Genomic DNA, 15005 nt, shown 5'->3' with positions numbered 1-15005 from the left:
GAAGGCTCTTTCCTGACACTTTTCATTATTGTGATAGTTAAAGAATGACAGGAATAATAAACTAATAATCTTTCTCTATTTCTGAAGAAGTTAGGAGTATTAATTAAGTCAATGAATATAATTTGACAGATACGCATGTGTGTATGTAGAGAGCCGAAATTAATGAGTGATTGTTGAATCATATAACAAAAAAAAGTATGTGCTAATAAAACTGTTATGTTATTTCTCAGAATTTGGCCCAGTGGCCTTGGCCAGGACTGTGCGACAAAGCATGTTAGGCACAGAATGTGGATACTGAAACTTCCAAGGCATTAGGAAATGTTAGGAGGTAAAGAAAAGAAATCTATTTCCGTGCCTTGTGCTCTCAGCATGCTTTCTTCCTCTTGGGGATGGATAGAAGGCTGATCCAGGGTTTGGAGTATCAGAAACATCACTGATATCTAAGCTTTGATTGTAACATCTTATTACATCAGTACTGGAGTTGTCTCTGCTCAGGAATGTGAGGCTGTGCTTTTCCCAAGGATCTTCTTTCAGTAAGTGATGACACAATGTTGCTGTGTTCAGGAGCAAAGACAAAGGTATTCTGAAAAAGCTCTTGCAAAACTGCCTTTGTCTTTCAACAATTACCAAAGCTTATGTGAAGAAAAGTTCACTTGCTGGTCATAATGGTGTAGTTTTCTGTAACGTTTTCAGTAGATGACATTTTGCACAAATCATAGTAATTTTAATACAAGCTTTAGTCTGTGCTACCTTTACTGATGTTTTTTCAAAAGATTTTTGATGTTGCAAATCATTTATTCAAGGGTGCTCAACTTTATAGCTTTGGTTTTAATGATAATGTGATTTTGTAGTTTCAAAGATATATTTCAAGCCTCAGTTTGTGTGTCCAGGGTTGGAGCATACTAGTACTTTTGCAGTCATTGTTGGCTTGTGTTTTTGCAGGCCTTCATGTTTTGTTTTCAAACTTTTTACCTTATGTTATCCTTGGTTTGTTCTGTGTTCATTTGATGCAAGCTTATTTATTTCCCTCATCAGTTGAACTGCTGGATTTGTGTCTCAAGAGCTCAGTAATAGTCTAGGAAACCCTTAGCCTGCAGTTAACTTGTTAAAACTTTATCCTATCTTTTAAGTTTGCCCAGGATTGACAAATAATTAAATTTATCACTGTTCAGCAGCTGTTCAAGAGGTCAGTAGAGAATGAATTAATAGTTTCAAAGTATTTCCTAATGAAGGGATGCCCATGTATCAATGACTGATTGGCATCCATTTAGGCACATCAGCTCACAAATCTAAGGCTGAATGCGTATGGAAGTTAAAAAATAACTTTTCACTCACATGTTCATATTCTCATAACAACCTTGAGGCAAATGGATTTTATGGGAAGTTTGTCATATGAGTAGTTGAAAAGACTCTAAGTAGTATGTTTTTAGTTTTTTTTTCCCCTTCATGAGTACAATCTTATTTCTATTCTTCTAGTACTAGGCTTTCCCAGTACTATAATAAAGACTGCTGGTATATTTACCTTGTTTGACCTTGTCTTCACAGGATACTTATTAGCTCCTAGGAGCAGTCACTGATTGAGGGCATTGGAGGACTATAGACAGTGTTATTAATAATCTTCCACTCTGTGGCTGAAGAATTTGTCATTGAATAGACTACTTGTTGCACTGTTCTTCTGTGCACTCCTGCCTTTCATCTGTATTGTATTCACTTGATTTTACCAGCAATATGAAACAGAGAGGTATAAATAGACTGGTTCCTCTGGTTAAAGGCACCATGCCGTTGGTCATTCTGCAGAACTTGCTCTTTTACCTCAGGGTTTTGTTATTTTGCTGAAGCGTCACATTCAAGATTTTACTTTCTAACTCCTGACCCTGATGGAACATGCTTCTGGTGCTCTTTTCTCTGTGATTTCCCTGCCAAATCAAAAAGAGTGGTCATTCCTGGTTTTATAACATTTACCACTTGCCATAACAGCACAGGAATCAGAGTGGGGTACAGGTGTTAGCTAGGGAATATGTGGAGATCATTATGATCCTAGTGCCTTCATGAGATAGAGATGGGTCTGCTCCAAGAACATACAACGGTCCAAGTCCATAGAGAGAAGTCCCTGAAGATGATTACAATCTATCAACTTCCTCTGGCATGTGCAGTGGTGAAGAGAGTTTTGAGCTGTGCCACCTGTGCCTGCTAAGTCCTTTGCAAACTTGAGGCTGCCTTGAAAATGAAATGAAACCTTGGAGTGGAAAATGGTCACTGTTGAATGTTATGTTCTCTGAGTGATAATGGCTGGTGCAAGTGTTATCTTGTGTAGCAGAGTACATTGAAGTGGACATGGTATTTAGAAGGACCTGAGCTGTGATTCCTGTGGGGCATTGATGGCTGTGGAGTCATAAAGTCTCATGATTTTAGTGCTCCCAAGTACATCCTGCCTCAACCAGTCTGTGCAGCCTAAGACTTCTGTTCACCCCTTTCTGGCTGCTCCAGCTGCACTTACCAAACAAATAAGTACTTCAAGATATATGACAATTAGTGTATTGGGTTTTGTTTGTTTGTTTGTTTTTTTAAATCATGTTTTAGAACAGATAACCAATAGAGGGTTGTACTGAGAAGTAAATGTGGAGTCCCTCCACTGAATGCAGCCACCACTAATCACCAAATGCAATTGTCTGAGCAGTATGGCCCATTCCTCAACATAGCAGGTGCTGCAAGCAGTTGGGCATAGCCGGCAGTCTGTGATATCGGATGTTACTAAAGAAAGGAGCTGTATTAACAAACATTCAATCAGCCATTCATTTTGGCTAGGATAAAGACAAGAATACAATTCTAAGTAGAATTATCTAATTCAAAGTAGTATTATCATCAGAGGAAGCAGATATACACATATCTTCAGATGAACTTCCCAAATGCTTGTAGCTACAAATTTTCAGAAGGGGTCTAAAGAACAGAGCATATGGATATGCAGAAACTCTGCTAACTATTTCCTTTCTAATAAAAATTTGATTTGGCAGAATTTTAATTAATGTTTTGGAATTTAAAGATGTTTTTGAGCTTTTAATAAAACATTCTGTTTAATGCTGGAGCAGGATAGATTCAGCGATCAAGAGCAATTTGGATAAAGTCCTCTAAATCATATATATCACCCAAATTTCTTGTGATCCACATTAATTGACTAGAAAAATCTTAAAAATGGCTTCTTCACGAGGCTTCTGATGGTTTTCCTCTGAACTTGGTGATCATGTCTACCAGGAGAGTGTAAAGCACCTAAGGATAATGAAAAATACATCCCACTGTACTTTTAGCTTAACTTCCAGTTTTTCAGAGAAACTTAAATTACAGTATTTCAGAAATGTCAGAAAAGCTACAAATGGCTTCATAAACAATAATTGCAGAAGTCTGTTGGAATTTCGTGTAGTTTTGACATAGCTGTTAGAATTTATTTTCATGAGCTGCTCAGAGACCTCTACCTAAATAAGGTTTTGTCTGCAAGTAGATTTGAGCTGTAGCTGTTTTCTCTGTTAATACCAGTGTGGCATCAGAACAAGTTTAGTTATGTTTCTGTTTCATAGCATTCCCTAATCAGTGTTCAAGAGCTGAACATGTTGACATGGGAGTTAATATTCAAAAAGGATACGAGTCAGCTTCTGAAAGTTTCTTGCATGAAATTAATTGATCTGATTTGTCATCTGAGTATGCTTTCCACCCTCACCAGGGTCCCCCCACTGCCAGTGTCACCACCCTGCTCTGTTTGCACTGCTGTGGAGTGGTGCCCCTCAGGGAGATTTTGACCCCTGTCCCACCTTGGTCCCCTCCTGGTGCATCCTCTCCCGGACATGATCAGCATAATCATCCACTTAGCTGTGAAAAGTGGTGGGATAATGAGGATGGTAGGCACAGACTTACCAGTTAATGCTGTTGAGGCTCATCTGACTAATTTGAATGCAGCACGCTAGGGAAAGATCGACGTAAGTATTACATTACGTAGAAAAAGGCATTTTCACTGGCACAGCTACAGTGCCATGACTTCAGCTGTTTTTTGTATCTACTTCCAGAACTGCCTGATTTTATCATGTCCTTCAACAGGGCAGAATATATCTTTTGTATGCCTCAAAACAAAATGACATTTTAAAATCCCATCCTGAAAAGAGTCACCTTCAGCAACAAAGTCTGACAGAAAATCATTTATTGCCCTAAGTTTTGAAGCATGTTTAGAAACTGATGGAAAATGTACCTTGAAACAGGGAAAAATCAACATTCAGAGCATTTCATTGTGGTAGAAGGAGTTCACAGCTGATGTGCAGAAGTGGCAAGAAAGAAATGACAGTGGTTATTTCTTTGAGAATAAGTTGTGGCACTGTAACTTCAATGTTGATTTCAAGCAAAATTGATGCTTGAAGATTTACTGAGGCCCTAATGTTTGTACCAAACATAGTTATGTCATCATGCTTTGAGGTCATCTTTATTTCCCTTGGATGGATTTATCTGATTGGCAGTTGTCTATCAGATGGGTTATCAGTTTAGCAGTATAGGAAGGAAGGGTATGCAGACCAATACTTTAAATTTCTCCTTTATTACAGGTTTTCCCATGAGTTTTAGCTGGGGTAAAGGGATGATTGTGTAGTTCCATCCTCATCTTCTGTGTCTTTGAAGAAAGAATCAAAAATGTGGCATATTTGCTAACAATAGAAGCTTTTGCAGCATTCAACAAGCTCATTTAGGAATGAGCCCAGTTCTCTGAACCTGTCTGCACTGGGACCAATTTCATCATTTATTACACATTAAACTCTTCTGTGTCATTCTGATTTTATTGCTATTAAATAGAGCTAAATTAAATTAAAGGCCTTTTATTTTCAAGACTGTTGTGTTGTAAAGAGAACCTTATATAAACAGAAATATAGGATGTAGCTCCATGCTATGTCATCATCAGTGGCAAGTCTGTCTTCAGAGGTTTTCACCCTCTTTCTGCCTCCTGACCCTGGCTGCCCTTTCCCACATCATGTCACAATTTGACTCCCTTTTCTATGCTAATACAATTGTTTGTGGGATTGTGCTGTGGAAGGGATCACTGCACTAAGCTGACTTAAGAAAATGATTATTTGCTTTGATTAGTGACCCAGTTTACAGGACAGCCCCATGAACAGTTTTAGTAGTACACCGATGAGGGCAGAGACTACTGGAACTCATAGAGAGAGCTAACTCCTGCAGCCACAAAAGTAAACCACAAACCAGACTGGAGCTGTCTTGTCTACACTAAAAAGTTGCACCGTGGTAAAAGTATTTAACTAAATCTAATCAGGGTGTGGTCCTGATTTGACGGCAACTGCAAAACATCTGTTACAAATCTTTCCCGGTTTCTTTTTTGCAAGTACTTGCAGAATTTTTACATTAATACTATGCTCATCATTCCTTTCAAGGTGTTCTTATTTCTGTTATTAAAGAAGTACAGAAGTCTACAAACTGAATTTTTGGAATATGATTATTATTTTTCTGAGTTCTTAAAACCATGTCTTATTATACACGATCTAACTATGGATTTTCAGAGATGATTTGAATGTTTTCTTACTTTCTTTTTTGCGTTAGAAGTCTTTCCCACATATATAAATGCATAGGAGCTATGATGTTATATAGTGACTAATATGAGAGTGCAGTAAATGAAATAACAATAGTTCAGAAAACATGTTTTATAGACAAAGTTGTAGGTCCTCTTATAATTGTATCTACAGACTTAATCTTTTTGGGAATATTTGAAATACAGGATCTTAATGCTCTAACAGAAATAGGACTAAATACCTGGATGTGTTTTCTCTGTAAACTGAACTTCAGGTCAGTCCGAACAACACCCACAAACATTTTCAGCATTTCCAAAAACCTCCTGATGCTAAAATTTGAAAATGAAAAGGTAAGCTTGCCACATCACTGGATAAACTTCCAGATTATCTTCCTTTAGACATATGAATGACAGCTCCAAAGAAAAACAAATGGCTTTTATAGCCATGTGAGTAAGAGGATCCAGAAACCACTCAGGAGCATCTGAGAATGTAGGGTATTCTGCAGATGCTTACCACTTTTTTCAAGCTCGGTCACACTGTAAGAATTCCAGATGAGAAATAATGGGGAAGCTATGAAGGAATTGTCTAGTTAAATACATACAGAGAATTTCATTTTATGCTGTTTTATTTGTAACAAATTATTTAAAATCTTTTACTTCCAAGCCCAACCTGTCCTGTTAATTAAGTTTTTGCTTTGTTTCACCATTAAGATTGTCTGGTGTTGTAAATACAAGGTGAATCAGCGTAAAACTGGTAAACTTAGGAAGTAGTATCGGCATAAAGGCAGAAGCAAGGAGTCTTAATGGAACTGCAAGGAGATGCAAATATAAGCCAGAAGATATATCAGTATCCAGTTCCTTTTGCTAAGATATTTTAAATCAGTGTCAGGCTGTTAAACCTATGCAATTTAAATATGTCTAAGGTAAAAGCTATCTTTCACAGAGAAAATACAGTATCAGAGTGTGCTCATGTGGACAACGTGCAACATTCATGCTCGGTAAGTTACTTAAGCATTTAAACATTAGTGTTAGTCATAAATAAGTACATTCCAGGAGAGTGTTTATTTTTTTCAGTAATAATAATAAAGAAGGTGAACAACTTCTTCCATTCTTTTGACCTTAGCATACCAACCCTAAATAGTAAACTAAACATTCATGAAAGATTAATCACTTAGGAAATTAGTATCTTCTTATATTTCAGTCAGTGAAACTTCACCAGCGCCATCCGTTCAGTGACAGACAGGATGATGTCGATGTGGTACACTTCATCTTGAACCACGCAACCTTTGGACTATCTCATATAGGTAGCAGCTGGAGCAGCCCTGTGAAATAGTCACGATGCCTAAACACGAAAAGCCAACCGCCTCTGAAGGAAATGGTAATTACAACTACACTTACGCATCTCGAGCACATATTCACTTTCTGCATGTAGCTCAAGTGGTGTGCAAGTTCTGTTTTCTTTTTCTTCTTTCTAATACAAAATCTCCTTTGCCACAATTCATTACTTTTGTTCAGAAATGTATTTCACTTGGCTTCTGAAAGCAGCTTTCCTGTGTAAGTTGACTAGTTGTAGCATGGCAGTGTGGCTTTCCACTGGTTAGTAAATCAAAAAAGTGCAACCACATCCCTGTTACTTGTCTTACACTGATATATAGTTTATAGGGAAGATTAAGAAAACAAGGGTATTTTGTGGCTACTGTAAGCTGCACAAAGGCAATGCCTCCTTTTCTTATTGCTTTCAGTATTTGGCATGAAATGTCAATCCTTCTTAGTAAGATTAACAATATTTCTATACTGATACTGCACTGCTCTGGATGTAAGAAATGTTTTTGTAGGATGATTATGCCTAGTGGCTTGTCCTGGGAAAGTGCAAGGCAACTCTTTGATATGGGAAGTGCTTTCAGTCCTCATGGGCAATACTGCTCTTTCCAAAATACGGATCTTTTCTGTATGGAACAGGCATGAGATTTTTTTATCTTCAGCATGGAAGAAAAATGCCAGGGACTGGTTTCTGAATTAATTCATTACATCTTAGTAAGTACCAGGGATGGTACTACTAAACAGTGCTTTCTATACTTTTAATCCACACTTGTAACGTGCAATAGTAATAAAATGGATTCTGCTTCTATAGAAAATATCAAAAGGGTCTGCTCAGCATTTTAGCAGAGTAAAACAAGCAGTTAATTTGAAGAGTCCATCCAATTTTGTTTTCTTTTGTTGTCTGAATACCTCAGTTGTTTTTTTCCTCTCAGTTTTTTCCACAAGTCCCTTTACAGACCAATTTGATTTTCAAGCAGTACATGCTAATGGAGTTCATTTGACATTAGAGAAGCACAGAATTTAATGTAGCATAAGCAAAATACTTTCCAGCTTCAGCAGAATTTTCATCTGAATAAGAAACAAAATGAGCATGACCATAGAACATACACATTTCTATAAGCATTGCTAATGAATAAATTCTTAGAATATCAGGGTTCTAAGTTTACCATAAACATATGCCTTCTACTTGCAGATATCTGACTGCATTGACTTCTGATTCAGTGAGTTTATTGGTCATTTGAAGTATAGAGGTTAGCATTCCCATGGTGAACAAAACCCATGCGTCTTTTAACTGGAGAATGTTGAGATTTTTAGGTTGCAGAATCATGATCACTCTGACACATTTTGCATGAAAATTTATCCTATACATAACTTATAATAACATCTAATTGCCTTAATGACAGTTATGAGAATATTTGGATATGACAGCACGTAAGTAAAGTCAAACTCCATCTTGATTTAAAAAGACTTAAAAATCTGGAGCGCCACTATAAGCAACTATGAGACACTTTCAGAATGTGGTTCACAGTCCATTTTTGACTTAGAATGGTCCAAGGGCTGGAGTTATCACAGAGCTCAGGTACTAATCTAGGTGTAATTTATTTACATTAATTTTTGCTTCATCATTGCTGACAGTCCTGATGAATATTCTTGCAAAGAATTGACCACCCCAGCTGTTGCAAAAATGCAATGTAAGGCCATACATTTGTGCTTTTTGTTATCTTTAGCTTTATCAAAGCCCTGGTTTGGCCATTATTATTGTTTCATTGCATGTGTTCTGAAAAATCTATTGTAGTAGGAGAAGTATGGTTCATCATGCTAAGTTCATGAATGTGAATTCATTGTTCTAGACTTCTCATACAGGAAAAGAAGACTTAGGGCAGAAATCTTCAGAGTTGATGTTTAAGAGATCAGATGGAAGGTGCCTATTATCCTCTAAAAGTAATAAAGAGAGTATGTGGTGAACTGGTCAGATGTAGCTATCAACCTTAAAAGAGCTGTCTTGTCACCAGGTAGTCAAAAATACAGTTGACTTCAGATCCACTAAGAATGCTAGATTTGTAACTTGAACATAAACTGTTTTTTTCATATTAACATGCGTTCTTCCCATGTTAACAGTGCTATGAATGAATGATAGTAAGCTAAGTAAATCACATTTCATAACCTGAAAAGGTCAGGTTGGTATAATTTCCTGCAATCTCACGCTTCTCAGAATGCATTGAACACTGAATATCTGATCATAATTCTTGCAGTAAAGACTGCAAGGAAAATGAAAAATTTCCCACTATCAAGCTAACTGTGTGATGAAGACACAATGCAACTGTGCCTTCTCCTTGCTGTTTTATTACAGTAACCAGTGTGTCCTGTAAGTTTGTCATGTGTCTAGTCTTGGGTAGGACAAAGCACTACATGGTTAGGTCTGTGTCTGGCATAGGTGGGGAAATGGGAATGTATCCACAGAGATAGTGTAAGACATAAGTGGCCTGGAAACTTTTATCCATGCTTTTCTGAAGGGTGTGAAATACTGAGGGGTTTCTCACTGAACTATCATCCTCCTCTGCTTTCTGTAGATTTTATAATAGCAAAATCAGATTTGGCCCAAAATTCTTGCTCTGAAATCATGCAGTAAACTTATTTGTTTTCCACCGGTAAGGAAAAATTACAAATGTTCTACTAAAACAACAGAGACTGCGCTTGCATAGATAAAGTTGGCACTGTGTCTGGCATTAAGCACATAATCTGATTACACTCTCCTCTTTCCAGTTTCCTTCTGGGCTGTACTTACACGCCACAAGGTTTGAATGTTGTCTCTTGGTTTGTGGGTCAGGACTTCTCTTAGGCACAGCTCCCTTTCAGGGATAAATGAGCAATTTATGGATGTGAACTGAATGGATTCCATTTGTTCCCTGTGGTCCCCATCTGTAATTTTCAAATGTTGACTGGGCTAAAGTTAGTTGGGCACATCCTCTTTAGTGGCAATCTGCAGAGAGGGAAAGCTTAGTGCCCCTCAGGCAGCTTCTGGAAACTGTCTAGGTGTAAAAGTCTGCAGGCCACAGCATATGCATTAAGACAAATAAATCTTCTGAGACACTAGTGGCTTTATGACGTTGTAGTATAAATATTTTCCCTACTTCAATATTTATAACCTTGCCAATTCAGGTGCAGAAAAATAAGCACTACATTTGTTAGTATGAGTGTAATTGAATAGGAATTATTATTTTACTTCATAAATTCATAACTATTCCTGGAAAGCAATTATTTTTGGGTTGTGACTTTTATTTTAGTACTTTGGAAGAAAATATTGCAACACCAACTGGGAAAAACATAGAAGAAAAATCAAGCATGGTCTTAAATACTAAGTGTTCCAGTTCAAGAAATGTAACTTGTATTTGTAATTTATGTGTTTCAAGTCCCCTTCACCCATGCCTGAGGTGGGCCAAGCTGTTTTTCCCAACGTTTGGAAATACACTAAAATGATGGGGTCTATAGTGTTAAGGTCTCAAATCTTGGATGTTGAAGTTGGCACCAGTTTGATCTTGACACAGACTTTTTGTGAGATCTTGATATATTACTTTTGGTCTGTTTCACAGATATTACTTCTAGTGATATTTATCCTCACAGGAGCTTTGTGAGACACTCTCATGTTTACACAATCAGAAAGAATATTATGGAAATGTGTGTAAATATCTAGAATTTAATATTATACAACTCTTCCCTTGCTTTTTTACTAGAACTTCACATGCATTTGTTGCCTAATATGTTCTTGCATTGCTGACATTTCTACCTGTCAGACACCCAGTTTATTAGCTATCTAGACTGATATATTTCCAGTACTGAAAAAAGTCCACAAGGTCCAGTTCAGAGGAAGACACAATAATTGCTTGCAAGACTTTATCTGCATATGATCCATTTAATTGTCTTGACAATCAATTAATAAAGTAGAAATTTATTTTATAACATATATAAAACGTCTGATAGTATTTTTTGAATTACAGATTTCTTTGCATACCACTGATTATTTTTTTTTTTTTTATGGCACCAACACATGGAATTGTTTAGCAGCAGTCAGTTTTATATAGTAGTAATGTGAGCAGTAATATTGCAACAGTGGGCTGTATTTTACAGTGTAGTTCCAAGAATCTTTATCCCTCTAACAGTGAAAAATCAAGGAAACTATATCAGTATAAAACAAGCTTACAAAAAATCCATAACATGAAATCTGAGCTGTATCCTCTGGTAAGTTGTGTACAAGCAACTTGGGAAAATAAGGCAAGGCTAAAACAGCCCCCACAATCTGCTAAATCACCACCTCATATAACAAAGACTCCTATGGTATTATACATTTTTTTCCATCCTTAATTCCTCACCATCCAACATGTCAACATTTTAATCTCTCTCCTGAGCTGTCTGATGTTCTGTCTTCATTGTAGTCTCTGACTTGAAGGTAAGTCTGAGCCCATATTCAGGACACCCTCCTTTAGTCTTGTTGGCTCATTTGTGGGTATAGTCTAAAACATAAATAAGACTTCAGGTAAAATGATAGCTTGCTCAGATTACACTTCCCCTGCCCTTAGTCTAGAAAGATGAGAAAGTTTCCCTTAAACTACTCTGGAAAAAAAAAATCAGAAAGTGATTGGATTTCCTAGAGCATAGGGAATTATGGACTATAACTCCAAATATACCTAATAGAGATATCATTAGGGCAGGATGATGTATCCTGGAAGATGTAACAGCTGAGCAATAGTTTGCCCTGGATCACATAAACTCAAGTTAGCTGACTCAAAGCCTAATAACCTGATATTGGTCCCATGATGAAATGAGGTCCTATCAACCATTTTCTGGAACAATGAGTAATTCTAGAAAGTGCTTTAGTGAGACTTAATTGGTTTTAGTGGAGTATTCACTGAATTTTTGATAAGTGGGATCACATGAAGATCCATTTAAAAAAGCAGAACACAAGTATATTGACCTAAAAGTATCCCATACAGTGATGATTTTGTTCCTGCATCAAGGACTATACATTTTTATTTTAACAAACTATGATTTCATTTTAACAAAATGCTCTTCTGTTTTTCCATTGGGTGATAATGCAGTGCCTGAGAAATGCACTCTACTGTTTCTCTATGTTGTGGTTTACAGAATAACATTTAAATTTAGTGCTAGACTGCATTTAGGTTTAGTGTCACCATGAAATGTAATTTGTGTATTGTTGAAATGCTTCTCCAATAATTCAGAAAGACAGGATTTAACATGAGCACCTAAAGTGTTGAGTTATCAGCTGTCTAGCCTCTTGCTTTCCTCTTTGAAAAGTATTACAATGTTAATGACCTGAAATAGCTTACTACTAATAATGTTAAGCACAGCATTGATTATCTGTCTTATTGCTCAAATACCCAACCAGCTAAAAACATTGGTCTTTTAATGATATGTGCAAAAACCCCAAACACAAAAAGACAATTATTAATACAACTTCTCTGAATTACAAGTCTCTAAGGATAGCTGTAATGTGGGTACAGTGCAGGGCGACTATGCAGCTTAAAAGAACGCACGCATATATGCTGTTCAGGACAGGCTTCAGAGGTGGAAAATCTCCTTCATCCCACCTCCTCAGTGATTTTGTTCCTCCTAAACAGCACTAACTTTTATCACAGCTGACACAAAGTGAATAACTTTTAGTTCTTTCCTGAGCTTCAGCCTCTGTGCTAGTGGCACAGCTCATGTCATAGAGTGTAAGGAAACTGAAGGATCAAAGAGTACTCCTTGGCTTCCATCTTCTTTTAAAAATAAATTCTAGTACAATGCTTTCTGCAACATACCCCAAGATCTGGGTATTTTATTCTGTGAATACACCAGAATGATAAGTACAAACCTCTACCATTCTTCATATTAATACGTTTAATCTCTATATGAGTATGGGGCTGTGGAGGCAGGAAAGTTCTGAAGTTAATTTTGGAGCTATAATTTTAAATTTTTGTAGAAATACATTTTGAAGCTGCACTTGTGCTTGTTGGGTATGTCTGTAGTAGCCACTACTTTTCTAGCTGCATGATTCACTGTAATCACTGGTTGTGTTTTCTAGGCTCGTTGGTGGCAATATGTATTTCTGTTTGATTTTAAGTTTTTTCTTAATTTCTTTAAAAACTTCTTCTTTATCACTCATGTGCTTGATTATTTAGATTTAAAAAACACATAAGCACATAGGAGTCACTATTCAGATGCGCTCACCTCTAGTGGTGTTCCCAGTACTTTCTTCAGGCAGCCTGAAATCTATTAATTAGTTTAACACTTTATTTTACTGGAAACACTTTATTTACTGGAAATATTGGATTGAGAATAGCACAATTGTTACCCTTATGCTGTTAGAATTAAACACCAGCAGCTACCTTCTGCCCCCCTTAAGCCTCTGTGTTGCATAGTCCATTGTCAGTTTCACTGTTATTTCAATATGATGTCAACTCAACCACAATACACTTTCACAGCTAATGCATGTTTCAGTATATATGATAAACCTCCAGCTGTTTGCTTGCTCTATGGGCTCATCAGAATCTGCAGTGAGGCCAATGTTGAACCATTAAAGTGCTTCCCTGGGAATTTCTGTTTGACTGGAGTAGATCAGCAAAAGCATTAGTTGCAATAAAAGACTGTACCCTATTGTTGCATACAAAGTATCTCTTTAGAAGTGTCTGTCTTCGTCTTTACAAGCTTTCAATAGTAACGTAATGATCTTTGTCAAATGGAGATCCTGTTACTTTCAGCAGCAGAAGGCATATGTCCAGACAGCACAAAGGATCACTTATTTTCACATTCCACTGATGATATTGAATGATAATATTTTACATGGTCTTAAAAATTTATTGTGCAGATGCTGTGGAAATGATAGAAAATGTAATTGCAATGAAATGTTTTGTGGAGGAAACTTAGACTGCCTATATATATCCAAGCTTTGAAATGCCTGTCAAATTCTGGATAGTAACCCTTTTCCCATTATTGCACACAGTGAAACAGGACCCTCAATTCCTTTTTGTTTGCAGTCTTATATATATTACTTATTTTCCTTGATTCTGTGTAAAGCTGAGAAGTTGTGCCTGATAGTTAGCTACAGCAGTCCCTAGATAAATCAATCTGTGCATAGATTTTCAATGAATCACTAGGGGTTTAATAAAATGTATAAAAGAAACTAGGGAACTAGGGTATGGGTGGAGAAAGACAGAACATAAAGAAAAATTCAAAAGTATTACAGATGTGCAAAGAAGGAAGATAACTGTACTTTCTTCTTGCCTGAAAAATACAACTATAGGGATCTTGTCATGTCACCTGTCCTGTCTGTACAGAGGGGAAATTAGACAACATATATCTGGAACATACATGGAACATATAGGAGTGGAATGACAGCTGCCTATTTCTATTCATGGTAATATTTCTTAGTTTTCTCATTAATATCTTACTACCATGTATTTCTCTATATTCCACTGACACGTCTCAAGTTCTGTCCCACATGTACAAGCTCAGAGATACATCAAGAGAGCCTGTTAGCTCCTGACTTCTCAGATATTAGTTGGATTGCTTCTGAAGAAACATTGTTGGTGAATACCACTAGCAGTTTCAGGAGTGACATATTAAGCAATACGTTCATGCCAGTATTTGCAGAGAGTGTACTGATTAAATATTATGATGGATATAATGCACATGAGAGAGAGGAGTATTTGTATTTCTTCTCTATATATGCATGATCCAAGTTTCAAAGTGTACCAGACAAATGAACTGGATACTTTCAGGGTTATTGATAGGTAGTAGGGACAGCATGTCTTACTGAATTTACTGAGACTGAAAAACTTAAGCAAGAGACCCACCCCAAACCAAAGATGCTTCTGAGCAGAAATACTACTTGCTTCTGTAAATAATATCTCTCTCTCTCTCGTCTTCAATGTTTTTGTCATCTCCTGAGTGGTAGAAGAAGACTGTGGTTCAGCATATGAGTGATCTGGGTCAACTTCTGTCACTATGCTTAGAGGTTTGATTGCTGGAACTGAGAGTAAGTCCCCTCTTTCTTCTGGGACTGCGCTCTTCAGGCATGCTGCAACTATGAAGCTTCAAGCCCTCCAGTCAGTCAAATCAGAAAATTATTATTTTAATCTTC

At 36.9% G+C, this 15005-nt stretch overlaps 1 protein-coding gene across 1 annotated transcript in view; it reads left to right on the top strand.

Moving 5' to 3' along the window:
• Positions 1 to 15005, top strand: part of TMC1 (transmembrane channel like 1) — a 152143-nt gene that overhangs the window by 73930 nt on the left and 63208 nt on the right. Inside the window, exon 2 of the mRNA XM_033010244.2 lies at positions 6750 to 6926. Within this exon, the coding sequence (XP_032866135.1) occupies positions 6887 to 6926 (40 nt within the window). The 5' untranslated portion in view covers positions 6750 to 6886. The remainder of the gene's footprint in view (positions 1 to 6749; positions 6927 to 15005) is intronic.

Source organism: Tyto alba, unplaced genomic scaffold (genome assembly GCF_018691265.1).
Source record: "Tyto alba isolate M040663 unplaced genomic scaffold, T.alba_DEE_v4.0 Super-Scaffold_13, whole genome shotgun sequence".
In the NCBI taxonomy this organism is placed as follows: Eukaryota; Metazoa; Chordata; class Aves; order Strigiformes; family Tytonidae; genus Tyto; species Tyto alba.
The sequence above is the reverse complement of the archived record's forward strand: the minus strand, read 5'-3'. Positions and strand labels throughout refer to the sequence as shown.